General features: G+C 50.6%; 1 protein-coding gene across 3 annotated transcripts in view; it reads left to right on the top strand.

Moving 5' to 3' along the window:
- Positions 1 to 20,925, top strand: part of SMPD4 (sphingomyelin phosphodiesterase 4) — an 86,848-nt gene that overhangs the window by 51,238 nt on the left and 14,685 nt on the right. Inside the window, exons 1-11 of one of the 3 annotated variants that reach the window (XM_038762580.1) lie at positions 1,577 to 1,641; positions 5,675 to 5,759; positions 7,550 to 7,636; positions 8,622 to 8,764; positions 9,336 to 9,411; positions 10,183 to 10,291; positions 10,449 to 10,501; positions 10,919 to 11,070; positions 13,555 to 13,687; positions 15,381 to 15,452; positions 18,890 to 18,979. In XM_038762580.1, the coding sequence (XP_038618508.1) occupies positions 5,721 to 5,759; positions 7,550 to 7,636; positions 8,622 to 8,764; positions 9,336 to 9,411; positions 10,183 to 10,291; positions 10,449 to 10,501; positions 10,919 to 11,070; positions 13,555 to 13,687; positions 15,381 to 15,452; positions 18,890 to 18,979 (954 nt within the window). In that variant the 5' untranslated portion in view covers positions 1,577 to 1,641; positions 5,675 to 5,720. Of the gene's footprint in view, positions 1 to 1,576; positions 1,642 to 5,674; positions 5,760 to 7,549; positions 7,637 to 8,621; positions 8,765 to 9,335; positions 9,412 to 10,182; positions 10,292 to 10,448; positions 10,502 to 10,918; positions 11,071 to 13,554; positions 13,688 to 15,380; positions 15,453 to 18,889; positions 18,980 to 20,925 lie in introns of those variants that run through there. The other 2 variants (XM_038762579.1, XM_038762581.1) reach the window with 2 other exon arrangements.

Genomic DNA, 20,925 nt, shown 5'->3' with positions numbered 1-20,925 from the left:
TGCACATAGTAAGAGCTTAACAAATGCCATCATCATCATCCTGGTTATTATTATTATTATAATACTTGGCTCAGTGGAAAGAGCATGGGCTTTGGAGTCAGAGGTCATGGGTTCAAATCCCAGCTCCGCAAACTGTCAGCTGTGTGACTTTGGGCAAGTCACTTCACTTCTCTGGGCCTCAGTTCCCTCATCTGGAAAATGGGGATAAAGACTGTGAGCCCCACGAGGGACAACCTGATCACCTGGTATCCCCCCCCCCCCAGCGCTTAGAACAGTGCTTTGCGCATAGTAAGAGCTTAACAAATGCCATCATCATCATCCTGGTTATTATTATTATTATAATACGTGGCTCAGTGGAAAGAGCATGGGCTTTGGAGTCAGAGGTCATGGGTTCAAATCCCAGCCCCGCAAACTGTCAGCTGTGTGACTTTGGGCAAGTCACTTCACTTAGAACAGTGCCTTGCACATAGTAAGCGCTTAATAAATGCCATTATTATTATTATTCTCTGTTCATTCATTCAATCGTATTTATTGAGCGCTTACTGTGTGCAGAGCACTGTACTAAGCGCTTGGGAAGAACAAGTTGGCAACACATAGAGACGGTCCCTACCCAACAGCGGGCTCCCAGTCTAGAAGGGGGAGACAGACAACAGAACAAAACATATTAACAAAATAAAATAAATAGAATAGCAAATATGTACAAGTAAAATAGAGTAATAAATACGTACAACATATATACATTTATACAGGTGGTGTGGGGAAGGGAAGGAGGTAAGGTGGGGGGGATGGGGAGGAGAGGGAGAGGAAGGAGGGTACTTAGTCTGGGAGGAGGGGGCTCAGTTCCCTCATCTGTAAAATGGGGATTAAGACTGTGAGCCCCCAGTGGGACAACCTGATCACCCAGCGCTTAGAACAGTTCTTTGCACACAGTAAGCGCTTCTAGACTGTGAGCCCGCTGTTGGGTAGGGACCGTCTCTGTATGTTGCCAACTTCCCAAGCTGCTAGACAGTGCTCTGCACACAGTAAGCGTTCAATAAATACGATTGAATGAACGAATAAATGCCATCATTAAGAGAAGCAGCGTGGCTCATTGGAAAGAGCACGGGCTTTGGAGTCAGAGGTCATGGGTTCGAATCCCGGCTCCGCCACATGTCTGCTGTGTGACCTTGGGCAAGTCACTTAACTTCTCTGAGCCTCAGTTCCCTCATCTGTAAACTGGGAATTAAGACTGTGAGCCCCACGTGGGACAACTTGATCACCTTGTATTCCCCCAGCGCTTAGAACAGTGCTCCGCACATAGTAAACGCTTAACAAATGCCATTATTATTATTATTAATATGCTGTTGGGGCGGGGCAGGGGCCAAACGGGTGCTTATAGGCGGGTTCGCCCGCCCATCACGCCACGCCACGCCCCCAAGTGACGTCATGGGGGCGGGGCCAGAGGAGAGGGCGCGAGCGGAGCCGCGCGCCCCGCCCCTACACGTCACGCGGGGGGCGTGGCCTCCCGCGCGATGAGGGTGCTTTCCCGCCGCGAGGGGGCGCTCCCGCTGATGACGTCAGCGTCCGGGGGTGCGGAGCGGTGACGTCAGCGGCTGGGGGCGCGTGTTGATGACGTCAGTGGCCGAAGGAGGAGGGCGGCAGGTCAGAGGGGAGGCCGCGCGGGGTTGAGGGGGTTAATTATTATTATTATTGATAATAATAATAATGGTATTAAGCGCTTACTATGTGCCAAACACTGTGCTAAGCGCTGGGGTAGATACAAGCGCCGGGGAAGCAGAGTGGCTAAGTGGGAAGAGCCAAGGGGGAATAATAATAATAATAATAATGATAATAATGGTATTTGTGTAACGTTTACTATGCACTGTTCTAAGCAGCATGGATTAATGACGTTGGTATTTGTGAAGCGCTTACTACGTGCCAAGCACTGTTCTAAACGCTGGGAGGGAATACAGGGAGATCAGGTTGTTCCACGTGGGGCGCACAGTCTTAGTCCCCATTGTACAGATGAGGTCACTGAGGTCCAGTGAAGTTCATTCATTCATGAGGGAACTGAGGCCCAGAGAAGTTCATTCACCCATTCAATCGTGTTTATTGAGCGCTTACAGCGGGCTCACAGTCTAGAAGGGAGAGACAGACAACAGAATAATAGTAATAATGATAATAATGGTAGTTGTGTAACGTTTACTATGCACCAGACACTGTTTTAAGGAGCGTGACAATAACGATGGTATTTGTGAAGCGCTTACTACGTGCCAAGCACTGTTCTAAGCGCTGGGGGGGAATACAGGGAGATCAGGTTGTTCCACGTGGGGCTCACAGTCTTAGTCCCCATTTTGCAGATGAGGGAACTGAGGCCCAGAGAAGTTCATTCATTCAATCGTATTTATTGAGCACTTACTGTGTGCAGAGCACTGGACTAAGCGCTTGGGAAGTACAAATCGGCAACATCTAGAGACGGTCCCTACCCAACAACGGGCTCACAGTCTAGAAGGGGGAGACAGACAACAAAATAATAATAATAATAATGATAATAACGGTATTTGTGTAACGTTTACTATGCACCAGACACTGTTCTAAGCAGCCTGGCATAATAACGATGGTATTTGTGAAGTGCTTACTATGTGCCAAGCACTGTTCTAAGCACTGGGGGGGAATACAGAGTGATCAGGACATCGCGTGGGGCTCACAGTCTTAGTCCCCATTTTACAGATGAGGGAACTGAGGCCCAGAGAAGTTTGTTCATTCATTCATTGAATCATATTTATTGAGTGCTTACTGTGTGCAGAGCACTGGACTAAGCGCTTGGGAAGTACAAGTCGGCAACATATAGAGACGGTCCCTACCCACCAACGGGCTCACAGTCTAGAAGGGGGAGACAGACAACAAAACATGTAGACAGGTGTCAAAATCGTCAGAACAAATAGAATTAAAGCTATATGCACATCGTTAACAAAATAAATAGAATAGTAAATATGTACAAGTAAAATAGAGTAATAAATATGTAGAAATATATAAGTATATATATATACACAAGTGCTGTGGGGAGGGGAAGGAGGTAGGGAAGTGACTTGCCCAAAGTCACACAACTGACAAGTGATGGAGTCGGGATTAGAACCCAAGACCTCTGACTCCCAAGCCCGTGCTCTTTCCACTGAGCCACGCTGCTTAGTCGAAAGAGCCGAGGGGAATAATAATAATAATGGTATTTATGTAATGCTTACTATGTGCCGAACACTGTTCTAAGCGCCGGGCAAGCAGCGTGGCTTAGTGGAAAGAGCTGAGGGGAATAATAATAATAATAATAATAATGGTATTTGTTAAGCGCTTACTATGTGCCAAACACTGTTCTAAGCACTGGGGGAGATACAAGCACCGGGGAAGCTGCATGGCATAGTGGCAAGAGCCACTTGAGAGTCAGAGGTTGTGGGTTCTAATCCCGGCACTGCTACTTATCAACTATGTGACTTTGAGCAAGTCACTTCCCTTCTCTGGACCTCAGCGACTTCATCTGTAAAATGGGGATGAAGACTGCGAGCCCCATGTGGGACAACCTGATTACCTTGTATCTACCCCAGCGCTTAGTACTAAATTATTATTATTATTTTTACCCCAGCGCTTAGAACAGTGGTTGGCACATAGTAAGCGCTTAACAAATATCATCATTATCATTATTATTACAAGGCAATAGGAGGCTGTCAGGGAAGGCCTGTTGGAGGAATTGTTTCGTCATTAAGGCTTTGAATGTGGGGAGAGGAATTGTCGGGTATGAAGAGGGAGGGCATTCCGGGCCGGAGCGGGCAAGTGGGCAAGAGTTGGCGGCGAGATAGACGAGCTGGAGGTACCGTGAGTAGGTTGGCATTAGAGAAGCAGCATAGCTCAGTGGAAAAAGCACGGGCTTTGGAGTCAGAGGTCACGGGTTCGTATCCCGGCTCCGCCACATGTCTGCTGTGTGACCTTGGGCAAGTCACTTCACTTCTCTGAGCCTCAGTTACCTCATCTCTAAAATGGGGATGATGACTGTAAGCCCCCCGTGGGACAACCTGATCACCTTGTAACCTCCCCGGCGCTTAGAACAGTGCCTTGCACATAGTAAGTGCTTAATAAATGCCATTCTCATTATTATTATTATTATTAGAGGAGCTACGCGTGTGCGGGCTGGGTTGTAGGAGAGCCATGAGGTAGGAGGGGGCGAGGTGATTGAGTTCTTTAAAATGATGGTAAGGAGTTTCTGTTTGATACTGAGATGGACAGGCAACCACTGGAGGTTCTTGAGAAGTGGGGAAACGTGGACTGAATGTTTTTGTAGAAAAATGATGTGGGCAGCAGAGTGAAGCATGGACTGGAGTAGGGAGAGACAGGAAGCTGGGAGGTCAGCTAGGAGACTGAAACCTTCAGTAATTGTGGCGGAATAATAATAATAATAACGACGGTATTTATTAAGCGCTTATTATGTGCAAAGCACTGTTCTAAGCGCTGGGGAGGTTACAAGGTGATGAGGTTGTCCCACCGGGGGCTCACAGTTTTCATCCCCATTTTGCAGGTGAGGGAACTGAGGCCCAGAGAAGTTAAGTGACTTGCCCAGAGTCACACAGCTGACATTTGGCGGAGCCGGGGTTTGAACCCATGACTCATGGGATAGGATAAGTGCTTGGATTAACGTGGTAGCAGTTCAGATGAAGAGGAGATATAATAATAATTGTGATATTTAAGTGCTTAAGTGTCAGGCCCTGTACTAAGCGCTGTGTAGGGTATACAAGCAAATCGGGCTGGACACAGTCCTTGTCCCACATAGGGCCCACAGTCCCCATTTTACAGATGAGGTAACTGAGGCCCAGACAAGTGAAGTAATAATAATAATAATGGCGGCATTTATTCAGCACTTACTATGTGCAAAGCAGTGTTCTAAGCACTGGGGAGGTTACAAGGGGATCAGGTTGTCCCACGTGGGGCTCACAGGCTTAATCCCCATTTTACAGATGAGGGAACTGAGGCACAGAGAAGTGAAGTGACTTGCCCAAGGCCACCCGGCAGACAAGTAGTATTCATTCTTTCATTGTCATATTTATTGAGCGCTTACTGTGTGCAGAGCACTGTACTAAATGCTTGTAAAGTACAATTTGGTAACAGACAGAGACAACCCCTACCCAACAGTGGGTTCACAGTCTAGAAGGGGGAGACAGACAACAAAACAAGTAGACAGGTGTCAGTAGTAGAGCTGGAATCCCTCAAGTCATACAGTAGGCCGGGATTGGAACCCAGGACTCGGGACCCACAGCGTCGGCCCTTCCCCTCGGGCTGGACCCTTATGGCTTTATTATTATTACTAATAATACTAACACTTTCTAGCACTGATAGGGAAGCAGCATGGCCTAAAGGAAAGACCGCAGGCCTGGGAGTCAAAGAACGTGGGCTCTAGTCCCGGCTCTACCATGCGACCCTGGTCAGATCACTTAATTTCTCCCTGCCTCAGTTCCCTCATCTGAAAAATGGGTATTTAAAATCTGTTCTCCCCCCTACTTAGGCACGGAGCCCCACGTAGGACCTGAAGATCTTGTCTTTACCCCAGCTCTTAGTACAGTGCTTGGCACATAGTAAGGGCTTAAAAAACACTTCTTATTAATAATATTAGAAGCGTTTGTTTAGAGATTTTTGCGATGTGTTGTTTCTCTTCTAGCCTTTTCCCGAAACTGGCCCAGTTTCTGATCGATCCCGAGGCAGTCATGGCTTTCCCTCCCCTACAGCAGCCTAGCTTTTTGCTGGTAAGTATTGACCTCAGGGGTGGGTTCTAGAGCGAGCACAGCGGGTCAGCGGAGATGTCGAGGAGAGATATTTCCCGGATTTGGAGCACTCCCAAGGTGGCTTTTCCCGGTGGAAGGAAGAATCCTGCGCCCTCGTTGACACTTCCACCTTGTTGAAATTCCCGGGACAGGCCAGGTTGGGTGTCGCTGTGGCATAGTGGATAGAGCCTGGGAAGGACCTGGGTTCTAATTCCGGCTCCGCCACATTTCTGCTGCTGTGTGACCTTGGATAAGTCATTTCACTTCTCTGGGCCTCATCTGTAAAATGATTAAGTCGGTGAGCCCTATGTAGGACAGGCACTGTGTCCAACCTGATTAACTTGTATCTACCCGGCTCTTAGAACAGCGCGAAGAGCCCGTGGCACCCAGTGGGTGCAAACCTGGGCTTCCTACCTCTGGAGCGCATTTCGATAATAATAATAATTAGTAATGATAGTATCTGTTAAGCACTTGCTGTGTGCCAGGCACTGTACTAAGCGCTGGGGCAGGTACAAGCAAATCAGGATGGACACAGTCCCTGTCCCATATGGGGCTCGCATTCTCAATCCCCGTGTTCCAGATGAGGTAACTGAGGCCCTGAGGAGTGAAGCGACTTCCCCAAGGTCACCCAGCAGATTAGTGGCGGGGCCGGGATTAGAACCCACGACCTCCTGACTCCCGGGCCCGGGCTCTACTCACGACACCACGCTGCTTCTCAATCAATCAATCAATCAATCGTATTTATTGGACTGTCCTTTTAGACTGTGAGCCCACTGTTGGGTAGGGACTGTCTCTATATGTTGCCAACTTGGACTTCCCAAGCGCTTAGTACAGTGCTCTGCACACAGTAAGCGCTCAATAAATACGATTGATGATGATGATTTATTGTGTGCTTACTGTGTGCAGAGCACTGTACTAAGCGCTTGGGAAGTCCAAGTTGGCAACATATAGAGACGGTCCCTACCCAACAGTGGGCTCACAGTCTAGAAGGGGGAGACAGGGAACAAAACCAAACATATTAACAAAATAAAATAGAATAGATATGTACAAGTAAAATAAATAAATAAATAAATAGAGTAATAAATATGTACAAACATATGTACAGGTGCTGTATATTATTATTATTACTATTACTAAATAGTAAATAATAATATTGGTAGTTGTTAAGTGCTTACTACGTGCCGGGCACCGAATTAAGCACTGAGATAGATTCAAGCAAATCAGGTTGGACACACTCCTTATCGTGCAAGGAGCCCACAGTCTTAGCTTGGGTGAGTGGAGAGAGCACAGGCTTGGGAGTCAGAGGTCATGGGCTCTAATCCCGGCTCCGCCACTTAGCTGTGTGACTTTGGGCAAGTCGCTTTACTTCTCTGGGCCTCAGTTACCACATCTGTAAAATGGGGATGAAGACTGGGAGTCCCCCGTGAGACAAACCTGATCCCCTTGTATCTACCCCAGCGCTTAGAACAGCGTGTGGCACATAGTAAGCGCTTAGCAACTACCATTATTTACTATTAATATCAATCCCCTTTTTACAGATGAAGGAACTGAGGCACAGAGAAGTGAATCCACTTGCCCAGGGCTGCACAGCAGACAAGGGACAGAGCCGGGATTAAAACCCGTGTCCTTCTGACTCCAGGCCCAGGCTCTTTCCACTGTGCCCTGCTGCTGGAGAGAGTCCAGTCCTGGAGTCGGTAGCCCCAGTCCCTCTCCACAAGGAGCTTCCAGTTTAGAGGAAGGGTGTTTTGGATCGTCTCCTCTTCTTTTTACAGGCCAGCCTGAAGGCAGATCACACGAACAAGCCCTTCAACCAGAGATGCCACGACCTGGTGAAAATCATCGACGATTTTCCAGCCAAGGTAATGGTCCACTCGCTCCATCTGGTCTCAGTGAAAATCAGAAAACAAGAACTGCGCCACTTGGCTGCTGCGTGACCTTGGGCCAGTCACTACTCTTTTCTGTGCCTCAGTTACCTCATCCCTAAAATGGGGATTGAGACTGGGAGCCCCACGTGGGACGGGACTGTGTCCATCTCTATTTACTACTGTCCACCCCAGCGCTTAGTAAAGTGCCTGGCACCTATATTTAAGTGCTTACATGCCATCACTTTTATTATTTTTCGTTTAATTGAGCCATCCTGATCTATGTCATGGTTCTTGCCTGGTGCTTTTGCTGACTTCTCTGAGCTCCTCTCCTCTCGTTTGGCTCTGTGGGCAGTCCTGCTTCTCACCTCTCTACCCGTCCCCCTTGCAAGCTGTGATCGATTTTTTATTTTTTTGCCTCCTAGCCTCTCCTCCCCCTCCTTGTCCAGACTCTCACCAAACTGTGCCCATTTTCCCTGGGAGATAAGTGCCTTCCATTCGAAAGAAGCCGAATACCTGCTGCACTCTGCAGCCCCCCGTCTTTTTGGACTGGGGTCTTCCAAACACCCCCACCCCCGCTTACTTTTTAGTCTGGTCCCTTTTGGGCATTGGAGACATTGAAGGTGGTAGGTTTGGGGCCTGTTTTTTTTTTTTTAATGGCATTTATTAAACGCTTACTATGTGCAAAGCACTGTTCTCAGTGCTGGGGAGGTTACAAGGTGATCAGGTTGTCCCACGGGGGGGCTCACAGTCTTAATCTCCATTTTACAGATGAAGTAACTCTAGGGGAGTCGGCCGTTCATTTAATCAGGGTAAAGTTGGGAACAGGGGAAGACTGCTTGACTTCGGGGCGCCCCGTAGGATGGAGGCTCCCGGGGTCCCTGGTGCCGGGCTGCCCACGCGCTCAGGCCGGAGCGTAGACCTCTGGGATCCACACACCAAGCGATGACTCCTCTCCTCCGCCCCTGCTTCCCGCCCGCAGGAGCTGCACGCGATATTCCCGTGGCTGGTGGAGACCATCTTCGGCAGCCTGGACGGCATCCTCCTCGGCTGGAATCTCCGCTGTCTGCAAGGACGAGTGAACCCCACCGAGTTCAACATGGCCGTGGAGTTCCTCGACCCGAGGTCAGCTTGGGGGTCGCCAGCGGGGCCCACCGAGGGAAGTCGGCAGTGGGGTGGAGCGTCTCTGAGACTCTAGGCTGTAAGGTCATTGTGGGCAGGGAATGTGTTCATTGTTCCATTGAACAATTCTGGTGTATAGTGCTCTGAACACTAAGCACTCAATAAATGAGAGAGAGAGTGTGCTTTTACTATAAGCAGCGTAGCCTGATGGACAGAGCACGGACTTGGGAGTCAGAAGGACCTGGGTTCTAATCCCGGCTCCCTCACCTGTCTGCTGTGTGACCTGAGGCGCTCCTCCGTGCCTCAGTTACCTCATCTGTAAAATGCGGATTAAGACTGTGAGCCCCTGTGGGACAGGGACTGTGTCCAACCTGATTAACTAACTTGTAACTATCCCAGGCCTTAGAACGGTGCCTGTCACGTAGTAAACGCTGAACAAATACCATAAACAAAAGAAAACCAACAGTCTCTCCTCAGAGTTAAGATTTCCATTTTCCGCCCCGAGGGGAGAATGGACGCGTGGGGTTTGGGGCAGGTGTCCCGTGGAGGGGTAGTCACTGAGCCTGTTTTTCAGCGGCCCCATGATGAAGCTGGTGTACAAATTGCAAGCTGAGGAATATCGATACGACTTCCCCGTCTCCTGCCTCCCCGTGAGTAACCGCTTCGGGAGCATTGAGGGGGACGGTGGTTGGATGGAGCACCCTGAGAGCCGGAAGGGCCGCCTCCCCAGAGTCCCGTCGGGCCGAGATGCTGTCGTCTCCGAGCATTGGGTGTTTTCCAAACTGCCACCCCCCATTTTCAATTGTCGCATTTATTGAGCACTTACTGTGGACAAAACACTGTTCTAAGCGCTTGGGAGAGTACAGTAGAACAATACATAGGCACATTCCCTGTCCACAACAAGCTCACAGTCTAGAGGGGGAGACGGTCAGTAATATACAGAAATAACTAAATTACAGCTATATATATAAGTGTCAGACTGTGAGCCCGTTGTTGGGTAGGGATTGTCTCTATCTGTTGCTGAATTGTACTTTCCAAGCGCTAGTGCTCTGCGCACAGTAAGTGCTCAATAAATACAATTGAATGAATGAGTGAGTGACGGGACCGAGTCACAGCGACACAGAAGGGAGGGGACGAAGAGGAAAGGAGGGCTTAGTCAGGGAAGCCTTCTTGGATGAGGTGGGCCTTCAATAAGGCTTTGAAGAGGGGGAGTGCAGGTGGCCATCTCCTCCCGTCCGGCATTGTGCCAAGGCTGTTGTGCCAGTAGCCAGCTGAACTAATGGGGTCAGTTGTTTCCTCATTCCCTACTCTGTTTATATTCATTTATTTATTCTGTATTTAACTTTCCCAAGCACTTGGTCCAGTGCGCTGCCCAAGGTGAGCTCAATAAATAGCATTGACCAGTGGACTGATTTTTCCAGGGCCCCGTGAGAGTCTCGATTCAGGAACGCGTCCTGCCAGAGTGTCCTCTGTACCACAACAAAATCCAGTTCCCGCAGGCAGGTGGCCTGGGCTTGAACTTGGCCCTGAGTATCCTTTTCCAGAAGCGGACTTGAGAAGCGGAGGGCAGAGGGCGAGCATCGAGGCTCTGGTTGTCTCCGATCTCGGCGTCGGGACCCAGGGTTCTTTTTTTTCCACTCGGGTTTCAGCGCAGTCTTTCCCTGTGTGTCCTTGACGTTCATTTCATATCCATTCGAGTACTATATGTTCTGCTTCGCCCTGAGCCTCATCACCCAGAGGGTATGTCTGGTTGAGATTTCTCTGCCCCCTTCATCTGGGCAAAGCCCGAAAGAAGAGGGGTGAGCTGGTGGGGAAAGGGTTGGCAGGGGCGTGGGGGACACTGGGATTTTGCGTGCTGCCCCAGCACTTAGAACAGTGCCTGGCACATAGTAAGTACTTAAATTCCATTTTTAAAAAAAATGGAAGCCCCAGGGCTGCCCCCTGGAACTCACGGGCCATTCATTCACTCATTTAGTCATATTTATTAAGTGCTTACTTAAGCACTGTATTAATCGCTTGGGAAAGTACAATACAAAGAAGAGTGACATTGGCTCTATGCCGTGGGGCATATGAGGTGGCCCCCCTGGGAAGAGATTGACCGCAGCGATCGTGGACGGCGGGTACCGCTGCCCGCTGCAGAAGGGCTTTGTTTTCCAGAGCGCTCCCTTGTCCCATCACGTCCGCACCTCCGACTGCGCCTATTTCGTCCTGGTGGACCGCTACCTGACCTGGTTCCTGCCCACGGAGGGCAACGTCCCCCCGCCGCCTTCCTCCAACCCCGGGGGTGCCATCCCTCCGCCGACCCCCAGGTAAGGCGTCCGAGGCCCCCTGGGTCTGGGCAGACTGGAGTCACAGTCGGAGTTGACGTTCAAGACTTGTGACCCTGGGGGACAGACAGCGGAGGTTGTCTCCGGGGCCGCTTCGGGGACCCACCACCAGCCAAACGCCAGTCACCAGCTTTGGAATTTGGGATGCAGGATGGGGCGGGGGGCTGTGATCTCAGTGGTTTGGGAGCTTAGAGATGTCTCAGAAAAATTTTGTATGTTTGGTTTTTTTGGTCTTCCCCAACTCCCCACGGCAGGACTGATTTTTCATCAAAGTTTTATTTGGTGTCGCTAACTTCCTTGTTTGGCCTGCTTTTACCTAGAAGCCCTGATTATGTAAGCCATCTAGTAAAGGGCAAGATTCACTGTCCGTTGTAGCGTTGGCCGGCCTTCGTACCCAGACCTCAAGGCTGTGGGGAATTGCGCTAGGAGGGAAGCCGGCCCTCTCGCTAAACTTCCCAGACCGAAAGACAACAGGTCTCCCTCTAGCACACTCCCTGTGTCAATCAGGATCAATCGATGGTATTTATTGAGCGTTTATTGAGCGCTTACTGTGCACAGAGCAGTGTACTAAGCGCTTGACTAAACTATCAGCCCCGTGGGGGACAGGGGCTGCCTCTCATCTGATCGTCTGATATCTAGCAAAGGGTCCAAATGCCCCTTCCACCCCACAGAAGCACTTGGTGGATACCGCCGTAATTATTAGAAAAACCAGGTTCTAACCCTGGCCCCGACATGCTGAGTTATCTTGGATGGGTCATTTGACTTCTCGGGGGCGTCAGTTTCCTCCTTTGTAAAATGGGGGTGCTGATTCCTGTCTGTCCCTAAGAGGGATATTTCAAGGGTCAGACGAGCTAGTTGAGGAGGCAGGGTTTTGGCCTCTGTTGGGCTGTTCCATTGGGCGGCAAATAATAATAATAATAATAATTTATTTGATTTAAATACCAAAAATCAGTGGTATTGTATGCTTGCTCTGTGTAGAGCACTGTACTAAGCGCTTGGGAGAGTACAGTACAACAATTAGCAGTTAAGTTCCTTGCCTATAATGAGTTTACAGTCTAGAGGGGGAGACACAAAATAATATGAATAAATAAATAACTTAAAATATATAATTTAAAGATTTATATGTAAGTGCTGTGGGGTTGCAGGTGGGGCAAATATAATAATAATGATGGCATTTGTTAAGCGCTTACTATGTGCAGAGCACTGTTCTAAGCGCTGAATATCAAATTCATTCATTCAGTCGTATTTATTGAGCACTTACTGTGGTGAGAGCACTGCACTAAGCGCTTGGGAAGTACAAGCTGGAAAATATAGAGACGGTCCCTACCCAACAACGGGCTCACAGTCTTGAAGGGGGAGACAGACAACAAAACAAGACATGTGGACAGGTGTCAAATCGTCAGAACAAATAGAAGTAAAGCTAAATGCACATCAACAAAATAAATAGAATAGTAAATATGTACAAGTAAAACAAATAGAGTAATAAATCTGTACAAACATAGATAAGGTCACAGATCTTAATGCATAGATGACACAGAAGGGAGAGCGAGCTGACGAAAAGAAGACTTAATCGGGGAAGGCCCCTGGAGGAGACGTGACCTTAACAGTGCTGATGGTTGTGGTATTTGTTAAACCTTTGCTCTGTGCCAAGCACTGTACTAAGCGCTGGGCTAGATAGAAGATCAGATTTATTACTCTGTGTAAATCTATACAGATTTATTACTCTGTTTTACTTATACATATTTTCTGTTTTATTTATTTTGTTAATGATGTGCATCTAGCTTTACTTCTATTTATTCTGACGACTTGACACCTGTCCACATGTTTTGTTTTGTTGTCTGTCTCCCGCTTCTAGACTGTGAGCCCATTGTTGGGTAGGGACTGTCTCTATATGTTGCCGACTTGTACTTCCCAAGCGCTTGGTACAGTGATCTGCACACAGTAAGCACTCAATAAATACTATTGAATTAATTAATCAGATCGTACACGGTCCCCGCCCTGGGGGTGCCGAGTCTGAGTCTAGAAACAAGAAGCTGAGGAAAATGTACGTTAGAGGAGCACCGTGACTTGGTGGCTAGAGCCCAGGCCCGGGAGTCAGAAGGACCTGGGTTCTAATCCCGCCTCCGCCACATGTCTGCCGAGTGACCTCAGGCAAGTCACTTCTCTGTGCCTCAGTTCCTTCATCTGGAAAATGGGGATAAGTGTGTGAGCCCCATGTGGGACAGAGACTGTGTCCAACCTGATAATTTAGAACAGTGCTTGGCACATAGCGAGTACCGTAATTTTATCACTGGGGATCTTGAGAGCCAAACCGATCCAGCAGACCACAACTCGACCCCTGGGTTCCCCAAGTTTAAGGTATCTGAGGGGGTGGGAGGGAGACGGGGGGAAATCGCGGCGCCATCGGCCTGAAGCAGGGGGCTTTACGGGGCGCCGCACGTCAGCGTGGACTTGGGTCTTTGCCAGATCCCCGGCGATGCCATTCAGTTCATACGGCCTGCACCACACCAGCCTGCTGAAGCGCCACATCTCTCACCAGCCATCGGTGAACGCCGATCCCGCCTCCCAGGAGATCTGGAGGTCTGAGACCCTGCTCCAGGTGAGATGAGGGTCTCTTTTCCCTCTGCCTTTACCTCGGCGGGGGCCAGGGGAACGTGGGGGAGGTGGGTTTCTCCTCTCTGCCCTCTCCGTTCCGGCTAGACCCCGGGAGTTTGAGCAGCAGCTGGACCTAGTGGAAAGAGCCCAGGCCCGAGAGTCGGAAGACCTGGGTCCTCATCTCGGCTCTGCCGCTTGCCTCCTGGCTGACTTTAGGCAAGTCACTTCACTTCCCTGGGCTTCATTGTCTTCAACTGTACAATGGGGATTCAGCACCAGTTCTCCCTCCCACTTGTGAGCCCTGCGTGGGACAGGGACCGTGTCCGAACTGATGGAGTTGTGCCTATCCCAGGGTTTAGAATTGACAGTAAACACCTAACAAATAGCCCAAACCCTCCCCGTCCCCCCCAAAACCAAAACTCATTCCATTTTAAGAGACTCCCCACCGGCAGCCGTGCCCCTCTTGTCACTCCCCTGGCTTTGTCCTCCTCCCTCCGGACCCGGCCGGACCTGCTGCCCACAGGCCGAAAAAGGCAGGGGGACAGAGGAAGGAGAAGGGAGTTGGAAAGGAGGGGAAGCAGGCCTTTAAGAAAAAGATCCCATTTGGGACCCTGAGGTGAAGCGAGAGCATAAAACCCCTTGGCACCAATGGTGATCCAGAACTGAGAGCCCAGTGCCTCACTCCCAATGGTCACTCAAAAATGCTACTGCTTTGGCAGCTGAGCCCGCCTAAACTTACTTGCTTCAAGCCCAAGGGCAAAGTGGAGCTGATGTACACCATTGTCAGTGGTGTTTATTGAGCGCTTACCGTGTGCGAGCACTGAACTAAGCGCTTGGGGACCTCAATACAACAGAGTTGGAAGACACATTCCGGTCAGTCAATCGTGTTTATTGAGTGCTTTCTGTTTGCGAAGCGCTGTACTAGGCGCTCGGGACAGTACAATATAGCAGGCGCATTCCCTGCCCACAGCAAGTTTACAGCCTAAACGGGGAGACAGACAATAATACTACTACTACTAATAGTGGTCTTTATTAAACACTTATTGTGTGTCATGCACTGTACTTAGCTGTGGGGAGGCAAATTGGGTTGGACCCAATCCCTGTTCCATGTGGGACTCACAGTCTCCCCATTTTCAATTCTCATTTGCAGATGAGGTAACTGAGGCCGAGAGAAGTGAAGTGACTTGCCCAAGGTCACACAGCAGACATTAATATAAATAAATGTTATAGAGGTGGACAGAACTGCCTTGGTGCTGGGATGGGGGATGAATGAAGGGAGCAAGTCAGGGCAACGCAGAAGGGAGTGGGAGAAAAGGAAAGGAGGGCTTAGGGAAGGCCTCTTTGGGGAGATGTGCCTTCAATAAGGCCCTAAAGCAGGGGAGAGTAATAAGAACTTACAGTCTAGATGGGGAAGCAGACATTAGTGTAAATATATAATATGTAATTTCTAGCTATTTTTGTAAGTTCTGTGGTGCTGAGAATGGGGCGAATATCAAATACCCAAAGGTCACAGATCCAAGTTCAGCCAGAAGCTTTAATGGAGCGAAATTAAGGAGCCCATTTCTGGATCCTGACGGTCCCAGTTTCCCAGGGCCCCCGGCTGGACCAGACAGGGTTCTTTCTCCGCTTGTCCGCCGAGGAACTATCTAGGGGGGCGGGGGGTTGTCGGCTTCTCAGTCCATTTCCTGTTTTTGCAGGTCTTCGTGGAAATGTGGCTGCACCACTACTCTCTGGAGATGTATCAGAAAATGCAGTCTCCTCACGCCAAGGTAAGGTTCTGCGTTTGGGCATCTGGGGGCTCCCAGCCTAGTTGGGCCCTGTCAGTGCCAAAGGGCAGGGGCCAGTCTTTTAAATGGAGGGACTAAAGGCCCCCTCATCACCCCTGAGCCGTGGCAGGGAGACAGAATTAGTTCTTATTTCTTGGGGGGTCCTGTTCACTTGCCCAGCTGCTGGGAGCCTAACGCGATCCCCTGGCTGGCTGCCTCTGAACCACCGAGCCTTTCAAACGGTTCCAGTGATTCCACTTGGAGAAACCCCCATTGGTTTCATCCCTCTCGTAGTCAGCCTCCTGTCCTGGAGTCCGGCGAATAAAATCCGTGGGCACAGGTAAAAACTGTTTTGTGCCTGCATGTGCTACAGCTGCCCGGGCATTGTCTGGTCACTGGGTGGGGGCCAGGGGAGACCCAGGGATTTGGGGTGAGGGATCATTAAAGATCCCCGCAGGCTCCTTCCTGCTTGGGCAGTGGCGTTTCCTGCCAAGGTAGCGGGTGACACCATTTGAAACAGGCATGAAGTGAGTCAGTGTCAGAGATGCGTGTAGTGAGAATCCAGGCGGCTGTTGAGTATCAAGGCGGCTGTCGAATATCCAAGCACAGAGTTTCAGGGCATCGGGATTTCCACCTTCTGCCCCCTATTCCTTTGCAGTTTGCCTTTTGGCCATTCACTGGTGCCTCCGAGAGAGCTGGCGAAAGGCCCCGAAGGCTCTCCTCAGATACCTGGCAGAGAGAAGGAGGGTGAAATTGAGTGTAAAATAAATCCCTGCTTAACAGAGGCACTGGGGAAGAAAATCCCCCTGGGCTGCTTTTTGCTGACCTCTTCCCGTGCATCCGGAGGAGGGTGGGCGGGTTTTGAGTCGGGGGTAGGGTTCTGAAGTACATTCCCGGAGCAGCGAACCACTAGTGGTGACCGAGCCAGCCAGAGGTCCCCGGAGCTCCCAGCAACTGGGCGGAACCCCAACCAGATGAAAAGCTTGCTTCGGGGAGTTGGCCCGCGTGCTGCATGCTACGTGCCGCGTGCTGCGTTCTGCAGCCTGAATGAGCATGCTTCGCTTCAGCTCAGCCCTCGACTTCTGCTCCTCCTCCTCCTCCTCCTACTCGCGGGGAACGGCAAGGGCCATTGTTTTCTCTCTGGAGCTGTTGCTCTCGCTCACTCAGTGAGGGGAGCACCAGACTCCAGTGGGCAAAGTCGGCGGAGGACGAGAGAGGGGTTCCCCTTTGCTGGTCCCTCCACGCCTCCCCCTACACCCCAGGGGCCAGCTGGGTCACGGAGTCTGCTGGAAATAGAGCGGGCACGTGTTGCCCCCGAGGGACGGCGCTGCACGGCAGGAAAGGCCTCAAGACCTCTGCCCCAGCCACGGGGACGTCTGGGAAGGCTTGGGCCACGTGACTTCTGGGGCCACCAGTGTTCGGGAGACTGGTTTTAACTAGGGAGGGCCTAGACTCCTGCTTAGGGTGAGCAGCAGTGTGGCCTGGTGGAAAGATCCCCGGCCTGGGAGCCAGAGGACTTGGGTTCAAGTCCCAGCTCTTCCCCCTTGCCTGTGTATGATCTTGGGCAAGCCACTCCCCTGGGGCCTCAGCTTCCTCATCTGTAAAATGGGGATTCACTACCTCTTCTCCCTCCTCCTTGGACTGTGAGCCCTGAGTGGGCCGGGGACTGTGTCCGACCTGATGGTCTTAGGGTCTGCCCCGGCGCTTAGTACGGTGCCCGGGGCAGAGGAACCGCTTAACAGATTTAACAATTAACGAACGATCGTTCGGATGGACTCGGCATGAAAAGGAAAAGAAATCGGGTTTAGGAGGTGAAAGGGGTAGTGAGAAGTCTCCTGGGGATTTAGCCGCGCCGGCCTCCGGGTGGCAAGGACACCTGTCAGGAGGCTGTGGTCAGTGTTTTCCAGCTGGCACCGTTGCCCTCCCTCCAGGTGATGACCCTGGGCCTCGGGAATTAGCCGGGGGAAGTTGTATTTTCCCAAGAAAATATTTTCCCTCCCGCCTCCCTTGCCTGAAATCGCCCGTAGGAGTGTGGTAAGCCGGCCACATATCCCTTGCCCTTTGGTTTGCCCTTGCTTCTCACCGGCTTTACCTGCGGTCCCTCCTCCTCTCCCCCACCCCGAGCAGGGCTGTCAACTCCAGCCGCCCTCCTCTGTTTCCGTTCCTTTAACCCTCTGACATGTCCGGGCTCTGACGTTCATTCAGCATGGGCTGCCGGGGGCGCTGCTGCTGGGATAGAGTGGGGAACGATGGTGGGATTTCTCGGCTCCCGCTTGGCTAAGTGGGGCCGTGTCCCAGGGTGGACCCACGAGCTCTCCAGGCCAGAAGTTGTCCCTTGGTGATCCCTCCCTTTCCAAAACCCCCCGCCCTTGTCATATCTGGAGAGGGCAGTGCCGTGAATCGGAACAGGTCGACGGGAGAAGAATCCAGGTGGGAGAGGACAGCGTGTTTGAGCCACTGGCCTCGTGGGAGGCCTGTGGGGGGAATCGGGCACACATGCCCATTGTAATTCACACGATTCACGTCACCTGCATTTAAACTTTCCGTTTTCCCGGAACCCCGAAAGATATTCTCTACTGGTCAGTTTCCGAGCCACGGCTTTGGGGCAGGACAGTTTGGACTGTACTCTTGGAAGACTCCATTCCTCGGGCACGACTTTTATTCTAGTGCCCTATGTAAAGAGGATTCCCACTCCCAGGTTCTGGGATTTGGAAATTTACAGGCCTCCATTTTTCCAGGAATATCCCAGGCTGGGTTGGTGGACCGTTTTGGCCCCTATTCAGCAGTTTCTAATCTCAAAAGGCAGATTTCCCTCCAAAAAGGAGGCTGCTCCCCTTCCCTGAATTTTCATTCGTTATTCTGCCTCGGCTCTTTCAATTCTGTGGTCACGGGCGGAATCTCTCACGAGACGTTCTGCCTCCGTCCGAGTCCCTCTCCAAAAGTGGCTTTAACGAGCGGTCTTCAGAAACGGATTCCAAAACAGTCTCACTTCTGGCAGTAGAGTTTATGACCCGCCATCTTTTCCCATATCCCACTGGGTTGATTGGACCTAAAGCTGATTTTTTAGGGAAACGGGATTAGAAGTGTTTCGGGGGAGAACACGCCTTCTCTTTTTTGGGAATGAGGCTACCGAGGGTTGTGGTTGTCGTTGGGATGCGCTGTCACTGATTGTGATTTGGTTTTTGTTTTTGTTTTCTCTTTCCTTGGATTATTCTTACTTTTTCCATCCCCTGTCCTCTCTCACTTCCCCTTTTCCCTCTCCACCCTGTCTCTCTACCTGTGCCCTCTTTCTTTCTCTCCTTCCCCTCCCTTCCCTCTTTTGCTTGCATGTTCACTCCTGCTCTATCTCGCTGTCTCTGTCTCTCTCTCATTCTTTCTCTTTCTCTCTGCCTCTCTCCTCCACCGTTTCTCCCCCACCTCTTATTTTTGTTGTCTCTTAGCTGGAGGCTCTCCACTACCGACTAAGTCTCTCCAACACCTTCCACAGTCTTCCTGCCCAATCCAGTTACCAGGCCCTCCACGCATACCAAGTATTATCGCCGTTTGGTTTCCGTTCCCTTTTTGTCCTCCCCACACCACTCGATCTGCCCAGTGCGTGGGCTGACCAGCACTCCCGGCAAAACGGCGGCCGGAGGGCCGACGTTTGGTGGGCGAGATGATTCGGGAGACCAATTCCAATCAGAGTGGAAACCCGGAAACCCGTTGAACCCCAGGTAGAATGCAGGTCGGATCGTGCCTGCTCACTCTGGCTCACTTTCGAAAGTGCTGGGTATGCTGCTTGCCACCGAGTTAGTGCTCAATAAGTACTCTTTATTGAAGGCGCCCTCCTAAGTGGCCTTCCGTCTGTAGAATAAAGGGGCCGGACACCGAGCGGGGGGTGCCTGGGGTTCGCTGGCAACCCTGGAGTTGGTGGGAGTGGATGGCAAGAGGAGCGGAAAGAACATCCATTCAGTCACCCACAGCCCCCTAGACCCTTTCCCAATCCAATGCCCAGAGCCTGTTTTCAGACCCGGAGCCAGGCTTCCCGATCCGGCGTCAAGAGTGGCCAGAGATCGAGCTGTTCCGGACCCCGATGCTTCTTTCCCCCGATGTGTCCTGAATTGTAGCCGTGGGACACGGGGTGTAACTGGAATCTCCTTTGTCAATCCATCAGTCAAAAGCTCATCCTGCCCTGAGAAAGAGAATTTTGTCAGGCAATAAAGCCTGCACCTCACAACGCTTTTTTTTGTGACGAAAACTTCCATGGAGTGGAGGGCTTTACTGCTTATCCATTACTTACTGGGCGATTTAGGGTAGCCCCGAGACTGTAGTTGATTGCGAGTCTCTCGTGGGTATCCGAAATTTAAGGGTATTAACTAAGGAGCATCAATTGAGTACCTACAGTGAGCAGAGCACTGTACCGAGCACTTAGGAGAGTACAGTAGATTGAGCTGCCACGTTCCTTGCCCTCAAGGAGCTGACTGGCACGGGGGGAGGCAGATGCCAAGAGTTTTACTGGTAGGATGAAGAAGAGAATGCAAAGATGGGTGGATGCGTGGGTGATCGAAACGCAACGTGATCTAGCAGAAAGAACATGGGCCTGAGTCAGAGGAGCTGGGTTCTAATCCTGCCTCTGCCAACTGCTTCTTCTGTGACCTCAGGCAAGTCACTTCATTTCTCTGTACCTCAGTTATTTCATCTGTAAAGTGGAGATTAAATTCTCCTCCCTCCAATTTACTGTGAACCCCGTGTGGGACAGGGATTGTGTACAGCTGGATTATTTTATATCTACCCTGGCACTTAAAACAGTCTCAACACAGAGGAAGTGCTTAAGAAGAATTTAAAAATCGCTTAAGTAGTAGAGGGGGTAAACTTATGTGAAAATGCCACGTGCAACTGTGAGGGCATTATTATTGCTATAGGATTTGTTAAGCGCAGCTAAATCAAATTGGACACAGTCCCTTGACCCACATGGGTGTCACAGTCTAAGTAGGAAGGAGAACAAGTATTTAATCCTCATTTTACAGCAGAGGAAACTGAGGCACAGAGAAGCTAAGTGACTTGTCCGAGGTCCCACAGCAAGCAATTGGCAGAGCCAAGAATAGAACCCAGGTCCTAGCTTTTTCCACTAGGCCATGCCGATCCAAAGAGAGAGAGAGAGAGAGAGAGAGAGAGAGAGAGAGAGTGTGTGTGTGTGTGTGTGTTCAATTTTGATTTTCTACTCACGCCCCTACTTTCAGAATACCCTGTGAAGCAGCCCAGATCCAAAGTGTGTGTGTGTGTGTGTGTGTGTGTGTGTGTGTGTTCAATTTTGATTTTCTACTCACGCCCCTACTTCCAGAATACCCTGTGAAGCAGCCCAGATCCAAAGTGTGTGTGTGTGTGTGTGTGTGCGTGCGTGTGTGTGTTCAATTATGATTTTCTACTCACGCCCCTACTTCCAGAATCCCCTGTGAAGCAGCCCAGACCGCCCCCCACCGACTTGTCTGCTGTATGA

Source organism: Tachyglossus aculeatus, chromosome 21 (genome assembly GCF_015852505.1).
Source record: "Tachyglossus aculeatus isolate mTacAcu1 chromosome 21, mTacAcu1.pri, whole genome shotgun sequence".
Classification (NCBI taxonomy): Eukaryota; Metazoa; Chordata; class Mammalia; order Monotremata; family Tachyglossidae; genus Tachyglossus; species Tachyglossus aculeatus.
The sequence above is the reverse complement of the archived record's forward strand: the minus strand, read 5'-3'. Positions and strand labels throughout refer to the sequence as shown.